This window comes from Rhyacophila brunnea, unplaced genomic scaffold (genome assembly GCF_057557595.1).
Source record: "Rhyacophila brunnea isolate RB1 unplaced genomic scaffold, BYU_Rbru_1.0 scaffold_1, whole genome shotgun sequence".
Taxonomy (NCBI): Eukaryota; Metazoa; Arthropoda; class Insecta; order Trichoptera; family Rhyacophilidae; genus Rhyacophila; species Rhyacophila brunnea.
In genome coordinates, this window is record NW_028232751.1 from 23,653,391 (window position 1) to 23,672,600 (window position 19,210).

At 33.5% G+C, this 19,210-nt stretch overlaps 1 protein-coding gene across 4 annotated transcripts in view; it reads right to left on the reverse strand.

Annotated features, from left to right (window-relative positions):
• The window catches only part of Ae2 (anion exchange protein Ae2), a 253,028-nt gene that overhangs the window by 17,496 nt on the left and 216,322 nt on the right, over window positions 1-19,210 (reverse strand). For 2 of the 4 annotated variants that reach the window (XM_085942307.1, XM_085942324.1), the window contains exons 6-8: window positions 14,733-14,843; window positions 13,342-13,571; window positions 10,551-10,704 (exon numbers count right to left, since the gene is read on the reverse strand). In XM_085942307.1, the coding sequence (XP_085798433.1) occupies window positions 10,551-10,704; window positions 13,342-13,571; window positions 14,733-14,843 (495 nt within the window). Of the gene's footprint in view, window positions 1-9,273; window positions 9,433-10,550; window positions 10,705-13,341; window positions 13,572-14,732; window positions 14,844-19,210 lie in introns of all 4 variants that reach the window. The other 2 variants (XM_085942298.1, XM_085942315.1) reach the window with 2 other exon arrangements.

The window sequence follows — 19,210 nt, forward strand, 5'->3', positions numbered from 1 at the left end:
CAATTCTGTGCGCACAAGGCCGGCCATTGAAAATGAGCATGCATACACGCTGTACTTTACACATATTATACTAGCCCCGGACGATTCTTTGAAATAATTTAATGTATTATACACACTGCCATCTCTTGGAATCATGGTGAAGTACTTAAGACATGACGTGTGATAAAATATAATCAATATTGCATTTTAAAAAGAGAATCCTCGGGCAAACAAAGCGCGTCATTATGCATGATTGTGCCACGCATGATGTGCTTATAGAGTAATATTCCAAGAATCGCTATCTGATTTTATCTTTCATGTTTCACGGTTGGAATATTGTCATTTTATATGTGTATTTCTTTTCTGTTAGTTAGTACTTGTGGAAAGAAAACAGTATCCTTTGTAGGTATTTCACAAAATTATTTCGTAATATAGGTATCGATACGATTTTGTGTTTTTTTATCTTTATGTTATTAGTGTCGGGACCTAATCTGACACGGTTAACTTTTTTTGACTATTTATTATATTATCTTCTATATTTTTGAACATGTACTGAACTGAAAAAACTGATATTTTTTTTTGGTTCGGTTCTGGTTTTCATTCTGACAAAATTAACGGTTTTTCCGGTTTTCGGTTCAGTTCCGGTTCGATGTCCTGATTTTAATATACTTTTAATATTAAACTTACAAACACAATAATTACGTTTCACATAATATGTAATCAAGTTTACGCATTTCCTTTATGTGATAACCCTGACGCTTTGGTAAACATTTAATTTGATTTTGGTAAATGTCCGTGCAAATGACACTGTGTATTTATTATATATAAGTCTTTTTGATATACTTTTAATATATCATGTATTTCAAAAAAATATATTTTTATTGGGAAATTCGCAACCAGCCAGGTACCGGTACTGAAATGCTAATATCTCCCAGTATTTAATGGGGCCCAACAGAGGCCCGTGCAACATGACGCAACCGATTTGTGAGAAAATTTAAAAGGAGGCCTCCGACGAGATAAAACCTGCCACTCGGTTATTAAATTATATTGAAATTTGAAAAAAGATGCATATTTCTCACAAACTGAGTGGAAAATAAGTATTGTCCAAAGCATATCAAAATCCCTGCATAAAAGTTGGGTTTCTAATAGCTCTTGAACAAAACAAACAGTAAACAGAATAAAAAAATTACAACTACAAACCGATTTAACTGAATCATAATATTATGAACCAACCAATCTGCGCGACCAGTAAATTAGCCCTTTGATGCGTACAGAAACACCAACACAGTGCAGAAGTAAGGCAAAGATTCGCCAGCCGTGGAATAGGCAAGTATGTCGGCGACATTACAATGGTGAGCACCACGTAAATCACGACATTTGCCGGACTTGGACCCATGTGTGGAATGGGTCCGAAAAGCGGTTCCTCATCACTTTTGTCTTTGAGACATTTATCTTTAGGCCGACCGTTTGACTGACATCCGCGAGTTCTTGCATTCTACCTTGGAGGTCCTTCGGGTATTGTGAGAATTTAACAATATCATCTGCAAAGCGCAGGTGACTGAGGTGCTCCCCATTAATTGAAACACCTTTTTCTTGCCAATAAAGTTTCCTGAATAAGTCCTCAAGAGTAGCAGTGAATAGTTTAGGTGAAATGGTATCACCTTGCCGGACACCTTTGTTGATGGGGAATTTACACAACCGTTTGTGGAGTTTCACGCATGCTGTGGCATCACTGTATATACTGTTCAATATGTTTACGTAGTATCTGGAAATTCCTTGGTTACTAAGGGTGTCTATAATTGTGAATTTTTTGATGGAATCAAACGCCTTTTCATAGTCTATAAAACCAAGATATAATGGCAGTTTGTATTCCTGGTAGCGCTCTATGATTTCCCTGGCGACCTGTATATCATCCATAGTACTGTAGCCTCTTCTGAATCCGGCTTGTTCTCTTGGTTGGTTCTCGTCTAGAACTGTTTCGAGACGGTTTAAGAGTATTTTCGTGAAAACCTTGTACAGAATGTGCAGTAGACTAATTGGTCGATAGTTTTTCAGATCTTCAGTGTCTCCTTTCTTATGGAGAATAATAATGGAGGGCATTTTTTTATGACTCTGGGATATTCTCTTTGTGCAGACAATCTGTGAACAGTCGTACGAGCACTTCGCTCACCGTCTTCCTGGCCCGTTTGAGAACATCGATAGTCAGCCCATCTTTTTCCGGGGCTTTCCCACTCTTCATGCACATTATAGCATATTCCACCTCTAAGGTAGTAACCTCGGGAAGAGGATCTCCATATTCTCCGTTCACCAGAAGATCTGAATTGATGTCAGTGTTGTTAGTGTAATTATTGTATAGAGCTCTGTAAAACTCTACAACAGTGTCCAGTAGATGATCCCAGTTATGCACGATACTTCCATCTTGCGCTTTTAGTGTCATGATCTGCCGTCTCCCTATTGATAGATGCTGTTTGTTCTTGTGTAAGCTCCTGCCTGATGCAACAATTGATTCTAGAAAGTTCATATTGAACTTACGTAGATCACTTTTAAGATAATCAAGTTTAATTTTATTAATGATAACATTATTTCAGAATGCATTACTTTATCCATAGACAACCTTGTCCTTGGATTTTAAAGAGCCTTACAATTTTGATTTATTTAATAATATTACTTAATTGGGGTATTGTTGTCTATTGTCTTTGTCACATTGACAAGTAAAGTCATTTGTTTATTTTTTTATACGAATGTGCCATATTAGAGCCATTGTCTAATATATATTTAGTATATACACAGTTTTGTTCAGATATTTAAGGAATTTCGTTTAGAATCAAAATGTTAAAACTTAGTGTAGTCATAATTTCTCGATTTCTCAAGAATCTCGTTTATGATTTCTCGAGAAATGAGAATTCTTGAAATTGAGGAAAATTAATTTCTCGAGATTCACGATTGGCCTTTACTGATTATTTCTTGAAAAATCTCATGATGAAATTTCTCAATCACAACCTCTACCAGTAGCTAAAAAGGTAATCTACATATAGTTTTTGTTGATAGTTCCATTTCGCATGCCTATCATGGAGTATCCTTCAAAGAAGCTCATCTAACTTCTCTGATGAAATTCTAAGATGATTTTTAAAGCCGTTTCTTCTTCTTCTTGATGTATTTCTTTGAATAAAGAATTGGATACCCTTTAGTTTAGTCGCCTACTTATTTGTTTTCTCTCCCAAACCTTTCCATTTCTTTTTCATTTTTTCTTAGTTGAATTTAAAAGTGTCATTCTGCACACGTCGCTGCGAATTGCTTGAATGCGAGTTGATCGCATGGCAATTGATTTCTCGTATGTGAATCAAACGTGGTGTAGTCGAGGGGAGTACTGGGAACCGCACGGCGCGAGTTACAGCTTGTCTGAACATGTCCCACGAATGCGTATTAATAGTGTATTATTTATGTATTATAAGGACACTACATAAGCGTTAAGTTTTAAAAATTCAGATGGGCTCGCCTATTTCCAGTCAGTTACAAGAGGGGAGCAGCTTGTATTAGACATAGCAAATCGTTAAAAATACTTTCAATATGAAATATCAAATTACTTGCAATAGTCATCCGACTCTGTGCCAATGTTTATCATCAAATTATCCATATCACTTGCCCTGTAAGAATATTCGATTTTGATCACACAGTATTTTTTCCATTTCTACCGATTGTAATTAAGGAATAACTGTTAAAGATCTTTGTTTTTCAGTTAAATATTATATTCACCAATTTTTCAGCCATTTACAAATGTAATTTTGTGAAATTTTCTTGTAATGCTATATTATTTGAGTTGTCCAGGTGCAAAACCTGCTATCCCCATAATTTTTCGATTAGAGATTTTGGTACCCCTGGATTCTACTCGTCTCAGGCTACACGTATATGGGCTACAGGCTACACAAATATGAAACGAGCTGCAAACCCCTGTATAAACCTTATAAAATTAGGTTTGAAAAATCCAGTCGGTCGCAAAACCTGCTATATTTCTGATGATCTCAGTTGCGTTCGGGTGCAAAACCTGTCATCTTCAGATACATATTTATATTAAAGCCAGATTACAAAATGCTTTTGTGTAGGTACCAATGAAATATATTTTTTTTTTAATTTTATAAATAAAAGCATAATGATATCTTGCCTAGAAGTGTCAAAAACAGTTTTTATCATTTTGCCAAAAATCTGTTCAAACACACTTAGCAGGTTTTGCATCTGGACGACTCATTTGTTGTAAGTGAGTCCTTAATACATATATTATTGCTTTAAGTTAGCAGTTCTAGGCGTTTTAAAAAGAATCTTTGGGGCTGTCCAAGAAAGTGGCATTTGGATTTCAAGGTATAATGAGGAGCTGTACATACTTTATAGGGGGTGAAAAGATCACGTGGCATATGAAAATGCAGAGACTGTGCTGGATCGGTCACGTGCATAGAATGCCGGAGGATATACCAACTAGAAGGGCTATGTACACAACCCCCGAGGGCATGAGAAGACGGTCGACATTGATATGAGTGGACTGCGCCACAGGAGATTTAAGAATGCTCGATTAAAGCGACTGAATAGTGTCGGCGCTGGATCGTCCAGGATGGACAAAGTTTTTGAAGGAGACCAAGATATGCCTAGGGATGTAGTGCCATAAATGATGAGGTGTTTTATTAACTTGCATTGTGCATATTTCAAGTGTTTATCACTAGACTCAAAGGGTGAAGTGTCTGGGTATGGAGAATATATCTGGAAAGGTGCGGTATTCTGCGGTTGTATCAATGAGAAACTGTAAGAAGCTGAAAGAAGGCGGAGAAAATGTAGAACTCACGGCATTTGCTAGATTTTCTTAACCCCAGCCCCATCAATCCGACCCCCCAAAAAAATTTTAAACCCGTTAAAAGTTGTGTGTTTAGCTGGATCATATTGCTTACTACCCCCTCCCCTATGTCGAGTTAAATACTATTATAAAATATGTAGATATGTTATAAATTAATTATAGGATGTAGCTACATACATAAGTATATCGTCAATCTAATAATTCTAATTCTAATTAAATTATGCATCTTTATTCATTAGTTAAGGAATGTAAAAAGTGCAATTGTTTATCTTTGACTTAAGAAAATATTTTTGTTATTAATGGTTTTAGACACCTACATATTTATTAATCAAAATAGTTGTAATAATGGTAAGTACTTTAACGAGGAACCTATCCCATGGCACTTGTTTTTACCACCTTTTTGAAAATTCTTCAGCGAGAGAAACCGTCGGCTCAGTTGTGATCACGTGACGCTCGGCAGACAAAACGTATACGTACTACTCATATATCGAGGGCTCGCTCGTTTATCAACTTAAAATTAACCTCATCTTGCAAAACACTCACAGACGGAGTTACGCAATCCAAAGTTTTACTGTATCAATAAATCGTTTCAAACTGCAAGTTTTGTATTTTGCTCTGGTAGGCTTTATTTTATAACTATGATATATAACTGTGTATGTACTATTAATTAATTGACAATAAAAATGTTCCGGATAATGAAAATCTGGATAAGCGTAAAAATAGTAAAAACCTATTTTATTTCATGAATAATTTTTTTATATACCAATTTTTGAAAATCTGAAAATTTCACCATACCGTCATAGTTTTTTCTTTTAATCATAATCGTAGTGAAATCTAGATACTTCATGAAAGTTGCACTGCACCTACAAATTTTATGACTAAATTCAATTTCAAAGTTAACAATTAATTGACATATCAAAACAGTTATATATTTTAAATGAAGATGTGAATTATGTAATAAAGTGGATAATATAATATATTATTTATATTGTTATGTCAATGCATAGGTATACTTAGGTATAATTGTGAAATAAAATAATACATCATATTATTATTATTGCAATGACAGAAAGGGGCAACAAAAATAAAAAATGTATATTATAAATACATGGTGTCCATAAGAATGGTTATTATGTCCTAAATAAAATTTTCTAATACAGAAAATAAATCCTTTTGGTTTTTAATACCACTAATTCTACTTTTTACAGCAATCTGTTTTAAAATGAATGTGATTAATAAATATCTCAACAGACATCACAGTACCCTAGCCTAGCCCAATAGGTACATTATTGGTAAATAATTATAAATAACAAACTAATAATAATAGCATATTATACAAAAAGCGATATTTCGACCTTCATTAGGTTTTTTTATCTATAAAAAGGTTCAATAATAAAATATAGAATTGTCAATAAAAGCACTAAATAATTTAAGGAAAACAAACTGAAACCTTTCTAAAAGTATTCATGGAGGGTGTTTTGATAATTCAGCTAATTATATTCTCACATGCAGTTGTTTTAAAGAGGCCCGTAAACGAGCATCGAAAATTGCACATTGCCAGCACTGTTACCAGAAAAAATGGTGAAATTATTGCCCGGTTGCTGGGCAATGTACATCCGACATCCGAGGTCGATGTATTTTGTGCGTAAACGTCACTTGCGATAAAGCAACAATGGCGACAATGAAGTAGTTTCTGCAGCATGTTCGTCTTAAATATAATCACATAAACAAATCAAAAATAAAAAAGGATTTCGATTCGGTGCTACTTAAACAAACGTGAAACAATAAGTATTTATAAGCCAGGAATTAGTTCTTGATAATAATTATTTATTTAAAAACTCTACAAGTATGTCAAAAATTGACTTTGAGAATTTGTTAAATATAATTAGTGCAAAGATAAAGAAAGCAATACCGATTACTACAAGACTCGTTAATCCAAGCACTTTTCTATTTTTGGGAACTGGAGACTCATACAGAAATTTAAATGTATTTATTCAGGGTGTTTGACTCTTCAAATGCCCACATTGTTCCAGGTCCAGAAGTTAGAGCTGCTTTGACGGTTGCCTTTTTCATAATTGGATCTTTATATAGTTTGGCTTGCACATTCCATAGCTCAGAACGTTAATGAACCTCATCAATAAGCTTCAATACCCTGTCTTTTGTCCATTTATTCATTGTACGTAGTGTGAATTGACAATTAGTAATAACACGAATTAATAACGACCCGACGAAAAAGTATAATATTCTCGAATTGGTTGTCACTGCAATGTTGTTGTTGTTGCTAAGGGTGAGGTAGACCGGCGGCAGACCAAACAGAAATACATATTTGGAGCAGAGCGTGAAGTAAATATGTTTTTTTTGTGCACTACTGACGTAATTTCGATTGCGTTCGATATTTTATATATCAACAACTGTGCTGCCAGAAAGTAAGGTATTAAATGGAAAAAAATCACCAGCATAGACTAGTATTTTCGTGTTATGCGGAACTATTAGCAGCACTACGCGGTCAATACAAATTGTGGCATCATAGTGCCGTAAAAAGTTGCTCGTTTACAGGCCCCTTAAGATACTGTATAAAAACAAAGCTAGGTAAAAAAAAAAATGCGGGAGAGAATACACTTCGAATTTAAAATAGTTTAAGTTCAATTTTTTTTAAATGTTTCCTTTTCATTAATTTTTAAATTACAAAAAATTTGATATTATAAATCTGATAATAATTTTGATAATATTTAGTGGTTTAACAAAATATTGAAAGTCAATAAACCTAAATATTAAACCTCAGAAGTGTGATCCGTAATCAAAAATAACAACATGTCGAGTAAGTTGCTAAATTTGGTGAAATCCCTATCAGCATGTCTGCGATTTATTACGAAAAGAAGAAAACTTGCAAATGAATCAACAATATGACAAGCGTTAAAATTCAAATGGATAAAGATCTCCCTAACACAATCGAGAATGACAGGATTGAAATCCAACATGGTGACCATTCAACAGTAGATACCAGACACGCTTATGGCATCTGTTTATTAAATTGAAACTTTAAAAAAATTAGCGGAATATTAAATTTAAAGCCTATCTTGTCAAGAGTCAAAGATGTATTTTGACTAATTTAATTTAGTATGTTGTGTTAAGTAGTGTCAAGACTACCAATTGGATATACTAATAGGCTCTGTCAAGTTCGGTTTAAGGGGGATGCTTATACTATCGGAGGCGAAAAGAGGCACCTAACGGAAAAAATACGAAGCTTGCAATTTGAGATTTTTTTTGATAATTTACAATTTCAACTGTAGTAATTAATAAATATGTATCTGAAAACACTAAAAAGATTTTTTATTTTTTTTTTAAATTTAAAGATAAACTGGCAATTGTAAAAAAATGTAATAAAATGTGAATTCGTTGCAGGGTCAAATCTTATTATTCCATTATATTTTATGGCCATATTTATTATTAAAATTTAGTTTATTAAGTTTTAGATTTTATGTGGTGTAGATTTTTGACTAATTCATCGTTTTAATATTTTTTATATATATTTTAAAAAACATCGATTTAAAAAAAAATATAAATGTGTATAACTTGAAATCCTTTTTATTTATATCAAATTTTATTTTAGGCATGGTCACAATATTGAAGCTCGAGTTGATATAAATAAAAAGGATTTCAAGTTATACACATTTATATTTTTATAAAAATCGATGTTTTTTAAAATATATATAAAAAATATTAAAACGATGAATTAGTCAAAAATCGATACCACATAAAATCTAAAACTTAATAAACTAAATTTTAATGATAATTATGACCATAAAATATAATGCAATAATAAGATTTGACCCTGCAGCGAATTCACATTTTATTACATTTTTTTACAATTGTAAGTTTATCTTTAAGTTTAAAAAAAAATTAAAAATCTTTTTAATGTTTTCGGATACATATTTATTAAATAATGCAGTTGAAATTGTAAATTATCAAAAAAAAATCTCAAATTGCAAGCTTCGTATATTTCCGCTAGGTTCTCTGCTGGCATGCGTCTCCCCCTTAACCTAAAATTTTTAGAATAAACTCAATATATTCATTTTATTTTAAATATAATTCTGCTCCAAATTGGAGCACTAGTGATTTGTAAATAAATTTTAAAATTACATACCAATAATTTCATTCAACTAGTTAATAACAATGTAATTTAATTACATAATAATAAAATAGAAAAAATATATCAGCTCGTAGTATTTTTGGTTAGGAAATTCTTGTATTTAATTTGTTTTTATACAAATTGTAAGTGAAGGTAAACATTAACTCATTTTGTATTGAGTTTTCGTCTCCGGTGTAAAGAGTTGAAGCAAATTGGTTAAGAAATGCTACCATGTTGAATCCCATGGAATGTATCTCGATGATGTTATAAAAAAACTCTAAAATAAATAATGAAAAACACATCATAGCTGGAAAAATTGACACTTTACGATGACATTTGCACTATGTCTCCGGCAAATGTTGGTCGGCGAGGTGGTCGTTGGCACAGTACCGTTGCCATTGGAAGAACAGATCGAGCACCGGGCTATTGGCCCAGCCACAGTGCTTCTCCGCCCTCCGGCCCCAAAGCTGCTTTCCACCCACAGTGACTTTACCATCATCACAATAAATTAATATCACACTACAAAAATTTAATAGATCCTAAATTATTATTTTTAAAACATAGAAGAATTCTCAAAAATCTTGGAATTTGACTAAGATAAAATAATAATACTAATAAGAAAGCATATTTTATGTTTGATTCCTACAAAGTAGGTACCTACATCATTTTGAAAAACTTTATTATTACAAAAAAATTGGGTGGAATTCGAGCTTAAATCCTTCACTGTCCAAGTGGGTTTGTTATCAATTGATCCATCTGTCTCTTTTGCAAATAATTTTTAATAACCTCATTATATTTCCAAAGTTTTTCAAATTTTGATATGAAATGGCTACCAACTCTGTATTTTTTACACAGTCAAAAGTTGTAGCACCTTATCTGGAATTGAAAAATTGCTGTAACTAAAATAAATTCTCTAGATTATCAATAATTCGGTATTGTCAAGACAAACGGATCTAGGTGTCATTTTAATGATTACATAAGGCTCTAACTTTGTGGTTCATAAAGATCATCTCGACATTCCTATCATGTCAAAAATACACATCTGATAATATACCTACTTCCTCATTATACTATGGTTAAATTAACTGCTTAATTTATTCATCTCAAACCATCGCTATTTTATAATCTGCAACTGATTGCGATAACAGTTACATAACCGAGTTGCATTAATAAGAAATTCATCGAAATGTCCGTCATTTTGACTGATACCTTTTTTATATCAAGTTTAAGAAGATCTAATTAAATTCAAATTTATTTATTTACATATAGTGAACTTTACAAATTATAAATTTAAGAAGTTCACATGACAGTTAAAAACAAAGAAATATATGCAGTATTAGAAAAACAGTATAAAGAGTACATAAATAGAAGTTCACAGAATGAGCTAAGCAGCCCACCTATTCTTATTCTCACGTAGGTGGAATATATCAACATCTGAAGCGATTGGTTGAACAGAGTTATTGCTCTCCCAATTGGCATCACCAATGGCAAGTTAGTACTGCACCTTGGGAGACCAAACAACTGATGTTCCCAATTTCTAAGATAGTTATCAGTTGCTCGATCACAGGTCACAAAGCACAAAAGAAAAAATATGGTGTTATTTACCTGTAAGCTGGAATAGCTTGAATGTTTTCTGAAACTGATCCGGAAAGACTTGTCATTATCGTTGACATGTTTGTGCCGCATCAAAAGTGACCGCATCACATTGGACTTGTCATCTTCGGCTATGAGCTCATCGATGAACATCTGCTCAGTAACCCTGAAATAGTTTTATTACATAACCTTAAAATGGTGAAATACGAGTATGTACATGTACATAAAAACCCTTGCTTATAGTGAGAAGTAGACAAGAGTAGATATCATGTCAGTGAACAAATGCTAATTGGGTCTATTAAGATCTATCTCACCAAACTAATAATTCGTCTCTGTTCTGGCAGAACACACTAACTGGAGAATACTAGTTTTGAGTAATTTGACTTAGTTGTTAAAATGTTTGAAATGGTCTATCATGTGAGTTTATTAAGTAATCGTAAAAAGGATCACTTTAAAATAAAGACTGTTTATTTATTAAGAAGGTTTCCAGACGGTAAAGTTTCAAATAAGGAACATTTTGGTATAACTAACTCAAAATGTAATTTTTTCGAATTAGTGTCTTCTGCCAGAACAGTGACGAATTGCACACTTGACCCTTGTGGCCCTTGTAATGAGTAGGTGAGCACTCATCGGAAACATGGACATTAACTCTACTCCCTTACTAAATAAATGATCCACTGTGTCTATGGGTCAATCATGGACCACCACATTTGAAGGAGAAGATACAATATTGAGATAGATCTGCACAAAGATTACAATACAGTTCAATCAACTAAGATTAGGGAACTGTGCTGCTTAAATCATGTGTACCGCATCAACAACTATGAGTAATATCAAACAATCTAATGCACAAGTAAAGGTAGGTCAAAAATTAGCTGACTAGGTGGTGCTATCGTTAATTACTGTACACGAGAGGTACCAAACTCGAAACACCTAATATGAATAGGGACAGGTAGGTGAATCAAGCGGTGTCACAACACCGCATCTAGCGATAAGAAAGTGTACTAATCAGTTGTACATGTTGAATTGCATCTAGCAACACACAACAAGAACGTTTCTCAAAGAAATATTCGTTTGGTAAGTATTTTGGCTCTCTTATTATTATATTTTTGGTACGTAAGCTTATATAGTTATTAGTGTTGTGAATAATATAGATAGTTGCCAGTTTTTCCTGATTTGACAATATTCAGTGATGTTTTTTCAGAACATAAATCACCTGTTAACGTTGCGGTTGTAAAATTTATATTGGGTTTTATTTTGAAAACCTCTGTAATGAAATCGTCACTGTTCTGGCGGAAGACACTAATTCGAAAAAATGACATATTGAGTTAGTTATACCAAAATGTTCCTTATTTCAAACTTTACCGTCTGAAAACCTTCATAATAAATAAACAGTCTTTATTTTAAAGTCATCCTTTTAACGATTACTTAATAAACTCACATGATAGACCATTTCAAACATTTTAATAACTTCAAAGTCAAATTACTCACAAAACTAGTATTCTCCAGTTAGTGTGTTCTGCCAGAACAGAGACGAAATAATGTGATAACTACAGTGAGTTTCCCTTAGGGCAGGGGGGGGAAAACTGCGGCCCGCCGGGTATTTTTTTGCGGCCCACCATCATTAATAATTGTACTTCTGATTACGAATAACTTTTTTATAATTTTTTAAAAAATATTGACAATAGATTAAAATTTGAAGAATTTGTTTCGTATTTGTATCGTGTTTGTATCGTGTTATCTCAGTACGTCTTCCTTGCGTCTCGTCTCACACTATGTAACCACTATTTTCTACGTTGAACATCGTGACACATTTAAATACTTTTAACTCCGCGTTGCAAGGAAAAAAAATATATGCCCATGATATGGTAAAAAGTTTGAATGGATTTCAATTAAAACTCAAGTTATTCCTTCGACAAATATCGAATAACAACATGGACCACTTTCAAACTTTGAAGTTGCTGAATATACCAGAATATAAATTTGAAGAATATGGTAAAATTAAGCTCTGAATGACGATTTTTCACAAAGATTTGGTGATTTCCGAAATATTGAGACAAGTTTAACAACAGTACGCGATCCATTTTCAATAGATATTGATAGTGTACCGACACAGCTACAACTTGAGATCATTGATCTGCAGTGTGACACTGATTTAAGAGAATTGCATCGTCGTGAAGAAATCTCCAAATTTTACAATGCCCTTAATTCAGACAAATTCGACCAACTTAAAGATTATGAAAGAAAAATGTTCGTTTTTTTTGGATCAACCTATATATGTGAACAAACATTTTCGATCATGAACCTCAATAAAAATTCTTTACGATAAAATATCTCCGATGCCCATTTACAAGCAGTTTTGAGAATATCAACTACAAAAATAACACCTAAATTTAAAAAAATGTTAAAAAATGTACAACAGTTTCATTCATCTCATTAATTTTTTTGTAATGTTTACTTTTCGTGATACTAAATAGTGTATACCTATCTAAAAGTGGTATTTTACTTGCGGCCCGCCGCTCATTTTGAATTCTTGAATTTGGCCCTCCATCCAAAAAGTTTGCCCCCCTCTGCCTTAGGGGGTACGACTTAAGCAACATTCCCCTAATGGAGGAAGCTTACGATTCACTCTGACTAGTCACACTCCTGATGATGTACCACATAAATACTTTTATAAAATAAAATACGTTTAAATAAAATACAATAGTACCTTGATTATCCAGATTTTTCATTATCCGGACCATTTTCATCCTAAAATAATTTGGATAATAGAGGTTCTATTGTAAATTAAATGATTACCCACCTGTATACAACACCAGTCAGATCTTTTTCATTCGTATCCAATAAGAACGCACAGGACTGCAAGCACCGCCTCAGGTTCAGCAGCGAATGGAATGATAACGAAGCAACATGGGGCCTTCCCCAACGGTCAGATCCCTCCTCCAGATCCTCCTCATATTTCACCCAACGAGCTGTTTCTTTCCACTCCCTGTCTTCGCCAGTACCGACTAGTTCATCCAATTGAACAAATACCTGAAATTGCCACAGTGTATTTTGTGAGAAGTATTGAAAATATTTACTTACTCCATACATGATGTGTCAGGCTTATAATGTCATGGATCCCGGGTTCGAATCCCAGATCAGACAATTAATTCATAATAATTCATATTATGTTGTTTTTCAATGTGTATTTGGACTTAATATGTTGAGCAAGTGGCTAACATCCATTTCTCATAAAAACAAAAATCTGCCAATTTGATCTTCTTACGATCGAACATGGTAAAAAAAGCAGGGTGTCATGTTCTAATTGGGGAGAGGGCCTGGTATGCCATGACACATTATGACAGAGGTGATAAGGGAGATTTAAAAAATGTGATGTTACAAAACATTAATAATCGTAATAGATTTGTGGGTTGTCACCGTTTGTTCTTTATCCTTCTTCTTTCGATGTTTCAGACTCATGGCATTCGTAGGCTATTCTCAAGAATAAAGTATATTGTCAGGTGTACGAATGATAAATGTATAATTTTCAGCTGTTTAGTTGTGCAAATACCATAAATTTATTTAATATCACCGCACTTTTGTCATTAGTAATGTCATCAATGATCATTCCAGCAATCTTCACTTATAGATGCAATGCGATGGCAAACTTTTTTCTACAAATCGCGAGCCTAATACTACAAGGTTCTAAGTGTGAGAAAATAAGCCCAACAAAAAGTACTATTCTAAGCTACCTCATTGTTACTTTTGTTTCGCCACTTAGAACCTTGTAGTTCTCCACTCGCGAAATGTGTCAACATTTATGCAAAAATAGTCAGATATATAAAATAACCCACTTATGTTTTTACATAGGTACCTAATGGTTTATTATAAATTTACCAAAAATGATGAAACTGCAATATGATTTTGAAATTTACACTCTCTGTCTGTGTCGGTCTGTGAGTGTTTTTTGTTATTTGTCATGAATGTAAATTAATTTATTCGCTTGTTCGCCGTGATGTGCTCTATACACAAAATCCGAGTGCCGCGTGAGAGCAGCTGGCTTAAATTTGATTTAAATTTTCAGAATTTTACAATAAATTAAAATAGAATATGTGACAATTTAGACAGCGGTTTTGTCATTTTTGATCAGCGTACTAAATTATTAATAACAATTAAATATTGTTTAGCTATAGATTTACTAGAGATCCTTACAGCATGAGGACTGTGGTCATACATCTTCTTCAAGGCATTTGGAGTCAACAGGTTGTGAAGATCGTTGCCAACCTTTCGACTAATCTGGATGAAGGCATCCCCTGACTGCTGCTGAAACAGAAACATCACAATATTTTAATATTTACATTTCAACTTTTGTAAGCTGGGACCGGGCGCACACAAAGAAAACTGATATGCGTGAATCAATTTCAAAAAAATATCTGTAATAATTTATTATTGATTTTCTTAGGTGGCGAGTGGGAGGGAGACGGTTCACCAAATCTAGCCGGTTCCGCTCTTACCCTGCTACTAGTTGTCACTTCAACTACCGACCCCGCACTTTCCGGGTACCTACATTTCCCATACCTAGATACTCCGCACATTGAGTCTACCGATGAACACCTGGCTTTCAGCGATAACTACGGGTGCTTACCTACAAGTTATTGTAATCTGTTCCATCCACAAATGGTTATTGAATATGTGGTGGCCTAACGGTCATAATTATTAAGATCATTAGTCTCTTGTGCCTTGTGTATTAGACATATCACATGAAAATATTGAAGCAAAGCAAACATTGGATGTAGGGCATCCAATCCAATTAACAAGTTGGCGCTTTTATTTGAATAACTACTAACCAGGTAACTGGTTTAAGCCGTCTGAATTTTTAAAAAATAAGTTTCATGTTTAAATATGTTTGATATACTTATCTATATTATAACATTTGGAAAGACCTAACAGAGATACTTATTAGTAAAACTCTTAAAAAATGTATGGCGCCGGACAGGACACGAAACCGTATTCATCGGATCCGGCTAATGTTCTTTACCAATTTAGCTGCCTGCGCCCTTAACAACTAATAAGTATGACTGACAAAGTTTAGTGTGATAAACTTAAACACGTGTTAAAGAATATGTTGCTCCCAATATTTACATTTATAATATGCAATAAAGTTTGTAACGATAATGTAATGTGTTTTCAATAATTCGAGACAGTTGGCACCCTTTTTTTACTCGGGTTTTATGGCCTGACCCTGCTGAAGTACCCTGCTTCAAAAATTTTACATCTATTTCTTATTCATATTCTGTTCTGTGATGAATAGGTATAAATTCTATTTTTGAATATTGAACAGCTCGGAGGAGGGTGATAGATATTTAATAAACACAACAAAGCGCCAGAAATTATTATTTATCAAATCCAAAGATTTATTGCCAACAAAGAATCGTTAATTGATTATCTTTCTATTATCTGATAAATAAATAATAAATACCCTTTAGACAAAATTGTCTATTTGTCAGAATACAGGAATCTGCATCATTTGGTTTCAAACATTGCTAACTATTTTTTCATGTACAGAAAACTGTATTATAATATTTATAATAATAACCATTTTTACCATTACATTACGTCATAACCCTTAAATACTTAATAGCTTTTATTTTTTCCCTACAGATGTCAGTGCTAGGTAGACAAACTACAAAACATTGTAGGAATCATAACAAATAAATTACAAGATAAAAAGAACTTTTTGTATACCACGTTTTTAAATTTTCTGTTGAATCATATAAACTTGACAATTCTATGTAATAATAAAAATACTTTTTATTGTACTTGATAGAAATACTGAATAAATATTATAGAATCATTTTGACATTATTGATTTCCATAGAAACGCATGTACATATTATTAATTTAGTTGCTAGTACCCCCTTAGCAACAAACAATAATAACTTTCCATACAAAACAGATTTGACTGAAAATGAATTCAATTCTGCTTAAAAATGGCTAAAAGTATTAAAAGAATGCATTTTCGTCGTGTTCTGATATATTCTAAAAGTTTCAAATGTCTAGCTAGTCGGGAAGTTAGTTAAAAATCTTCAATCGTAAAATACAAATCTTGGAGAAACAAGAAAAAAAAATTACTGGACACACAAGAAAAAATCCGTACCGGACAAACAAGAATACGAACTATTAAAATAAACAATAATCAGAAGTGAATCAATCAATAATTAATAGATATTTATTTTCTTTTCTCTTCTTTTGACTATGTTCAATCCCAATAAGATCATTATGCCCCCCCCCCCCCACGGAGCTTAAGTTTGTAGAAACAGATTTTTGTTTTAACAAGAAATGGATGTCAGCCATTTGCTTAACTTATTAAGTCCATAGGTACTCTGACTCTAAACATAAATTGAAAAACAATACAGTGGAACTTTAATTATCGGGATTATTCAAAACAAACACTTTTAGTTAGCTTAACTTAACTTTACTTTACTTAAACACTTTCCGAAACATTTATTTTCGCAATTTAAACATTTATTTTGAATATTATCGATATACCATCGACAAGAAAACATATTGTAGGTACTATCGTTAAAATACAAAGATTTATATCAATGCTTTGAAAAGAGGCGACTCAGAACACCCACGATGGCCGCGCGGCTTAAACGTCGCCCTATAGCGTCGTGGGTCCCAGGTTCGAATCCTGGGTCTGGCAAGTAGGTACACATCTTGTTTTTTGATCAAGTGGCTGACATCCATTTCTCGAAAAAACAAAATCTGTTAAAACAAACCTCCACTCTGTGGTGGCCCATAATATTATGATCTTATTAAGATCGGGCATGGTCGGGGCGGAAAAAATTACGTTTTTTGTCTAATAAGTATGGCGTCGGCACCTTAACTATCTCGGATATAAAAAAACTTTTTATATAAGTACCTACAACGTTTTTAAATTTTCTGTTGAATCATATAAACTTGACTTGACTAGCTTAAACGATCAAAAAAAATTGTACTTGATAGAAATAATACTAAAATGTCATATTGATTTCCATAGTAACGCACGTATATATTAATATTAATAATTTAGTTGCTAGGACCCACTTAGCAACCAATAATAGTTTTACTTTTTACGGATTTCTTCCGAAATAACTTTTCATACAAAACAGAATTAACTGAAAATGAAATCAATTCTACTTAAAGATGGCTAAAAGTATTTATAAAATGCATTGGCATCGTGTTCTGATATATTCTAAAAGTTTCAAATGTCTAGCTAGTCGGTAAGTTAGTTAAAAATCGATTGCAAGATTTGTTCTGGACAAACAACCACCGGAGAAATAAGAATACGAGCTAAGAAAAACGTTGTAAAAACAAACAAAGCGAATTGTAGGTATAATGTCCGAGGATGGCAGCTAAGAGCGGAAAAGTATGTAAAAATCACTCGATTTATTATTCTATATAATATATATATTATTCGAGTGTATTTTGATATGGTTCATTCAAAAGCAATCATCTGGACAGCCAATATATTGTGGTCCATTTTTATATGAAAAAGCGAGATTTTTTAACGCAAGATTGAATGGAGATTCAAACTTGAAAGCATGTTCGGGTTGGCTCAAAAACTTCAAGGGCAACCGTACACTTACCTTCGAGAACAGCTGGTGTTTGCAACGGATGCTGGGTGTGTGGTGGGTGGTATGACTTTAGGAGTAACGAGAAGATGAGAAAACGAACAGGGATTCTTGGAGGGGCCGTGTGGTGTCCATATACACCAGTTAAGGACCGGACATGACCGAATAAGAAGACTGCACTCCGAAGTGAGGAAAAATGATGATGGAAAAAAAATAATAGATGATTTTCTCAGTGAATCAAATAATAAAGTATTTAGTTGCAGAATCAATAGTTCATTGTTACTACAATTTAGTATTAGTTGATAAGGAAAAATATGATTACTCTTTGATATTTTGACCGAAAGTGTTGATATAGTGAAGGCTTCAAAAAAAATGTTTAGTTATGTGAGTAGGTAGGTACTAGGAAGGAAGGAAGGTAGGTGCACACCTCTCAACTTATCCATTCATTCATTTATTATCGGCACTACTAGGCCTAATGTAGGTCCTGATCACCTCCGGGATATGTTTCCACTCCACTCTGTCTATCTCGGGGATTCTGTGTCTCTTTCTACACAGTTCAACCACCGCAGTCTAGGTCTGCCGGTCTTCCTTTTCTTTTCAGCTGTATTGTATAACTCGGGGTTGTACCTTCGTCGCCATTGGCCATCTTCGTTCTTCTAAATATCGTCCTTACAAAGCTATCAATAGGATATGTCAATATGGGTCCGATGAGGCTTAATTTGAGTTGATCTCAAAAGGAGTCTTGAATCTTGATCCGGCAGAAGTTGCTTGCCAATTTAATACTTTTACTAATGTCATTTGAGGAGTGATAAATGATTTAAAGTTAAAGTTCCCACCACCACCCGTCATATATGCACGGCTGCTTTCTATGACGCTTTAAACGTGTCTGAAAGAAGTGATTTTAAGTGCTCCTTCCGTCCCGAGACGGAGCCGCACGGGACTGATGCTGCAACCATGCACCGTAGTGCTTAAAGAATAAAGTTAAGAAAGAAATTTTTGTTGTGTTTTCAGGTTTCTAGACTCTAGAGCAGTGGTCCCCAACCTTTTTATCGCCGCGGACCGATCAACGTTTGA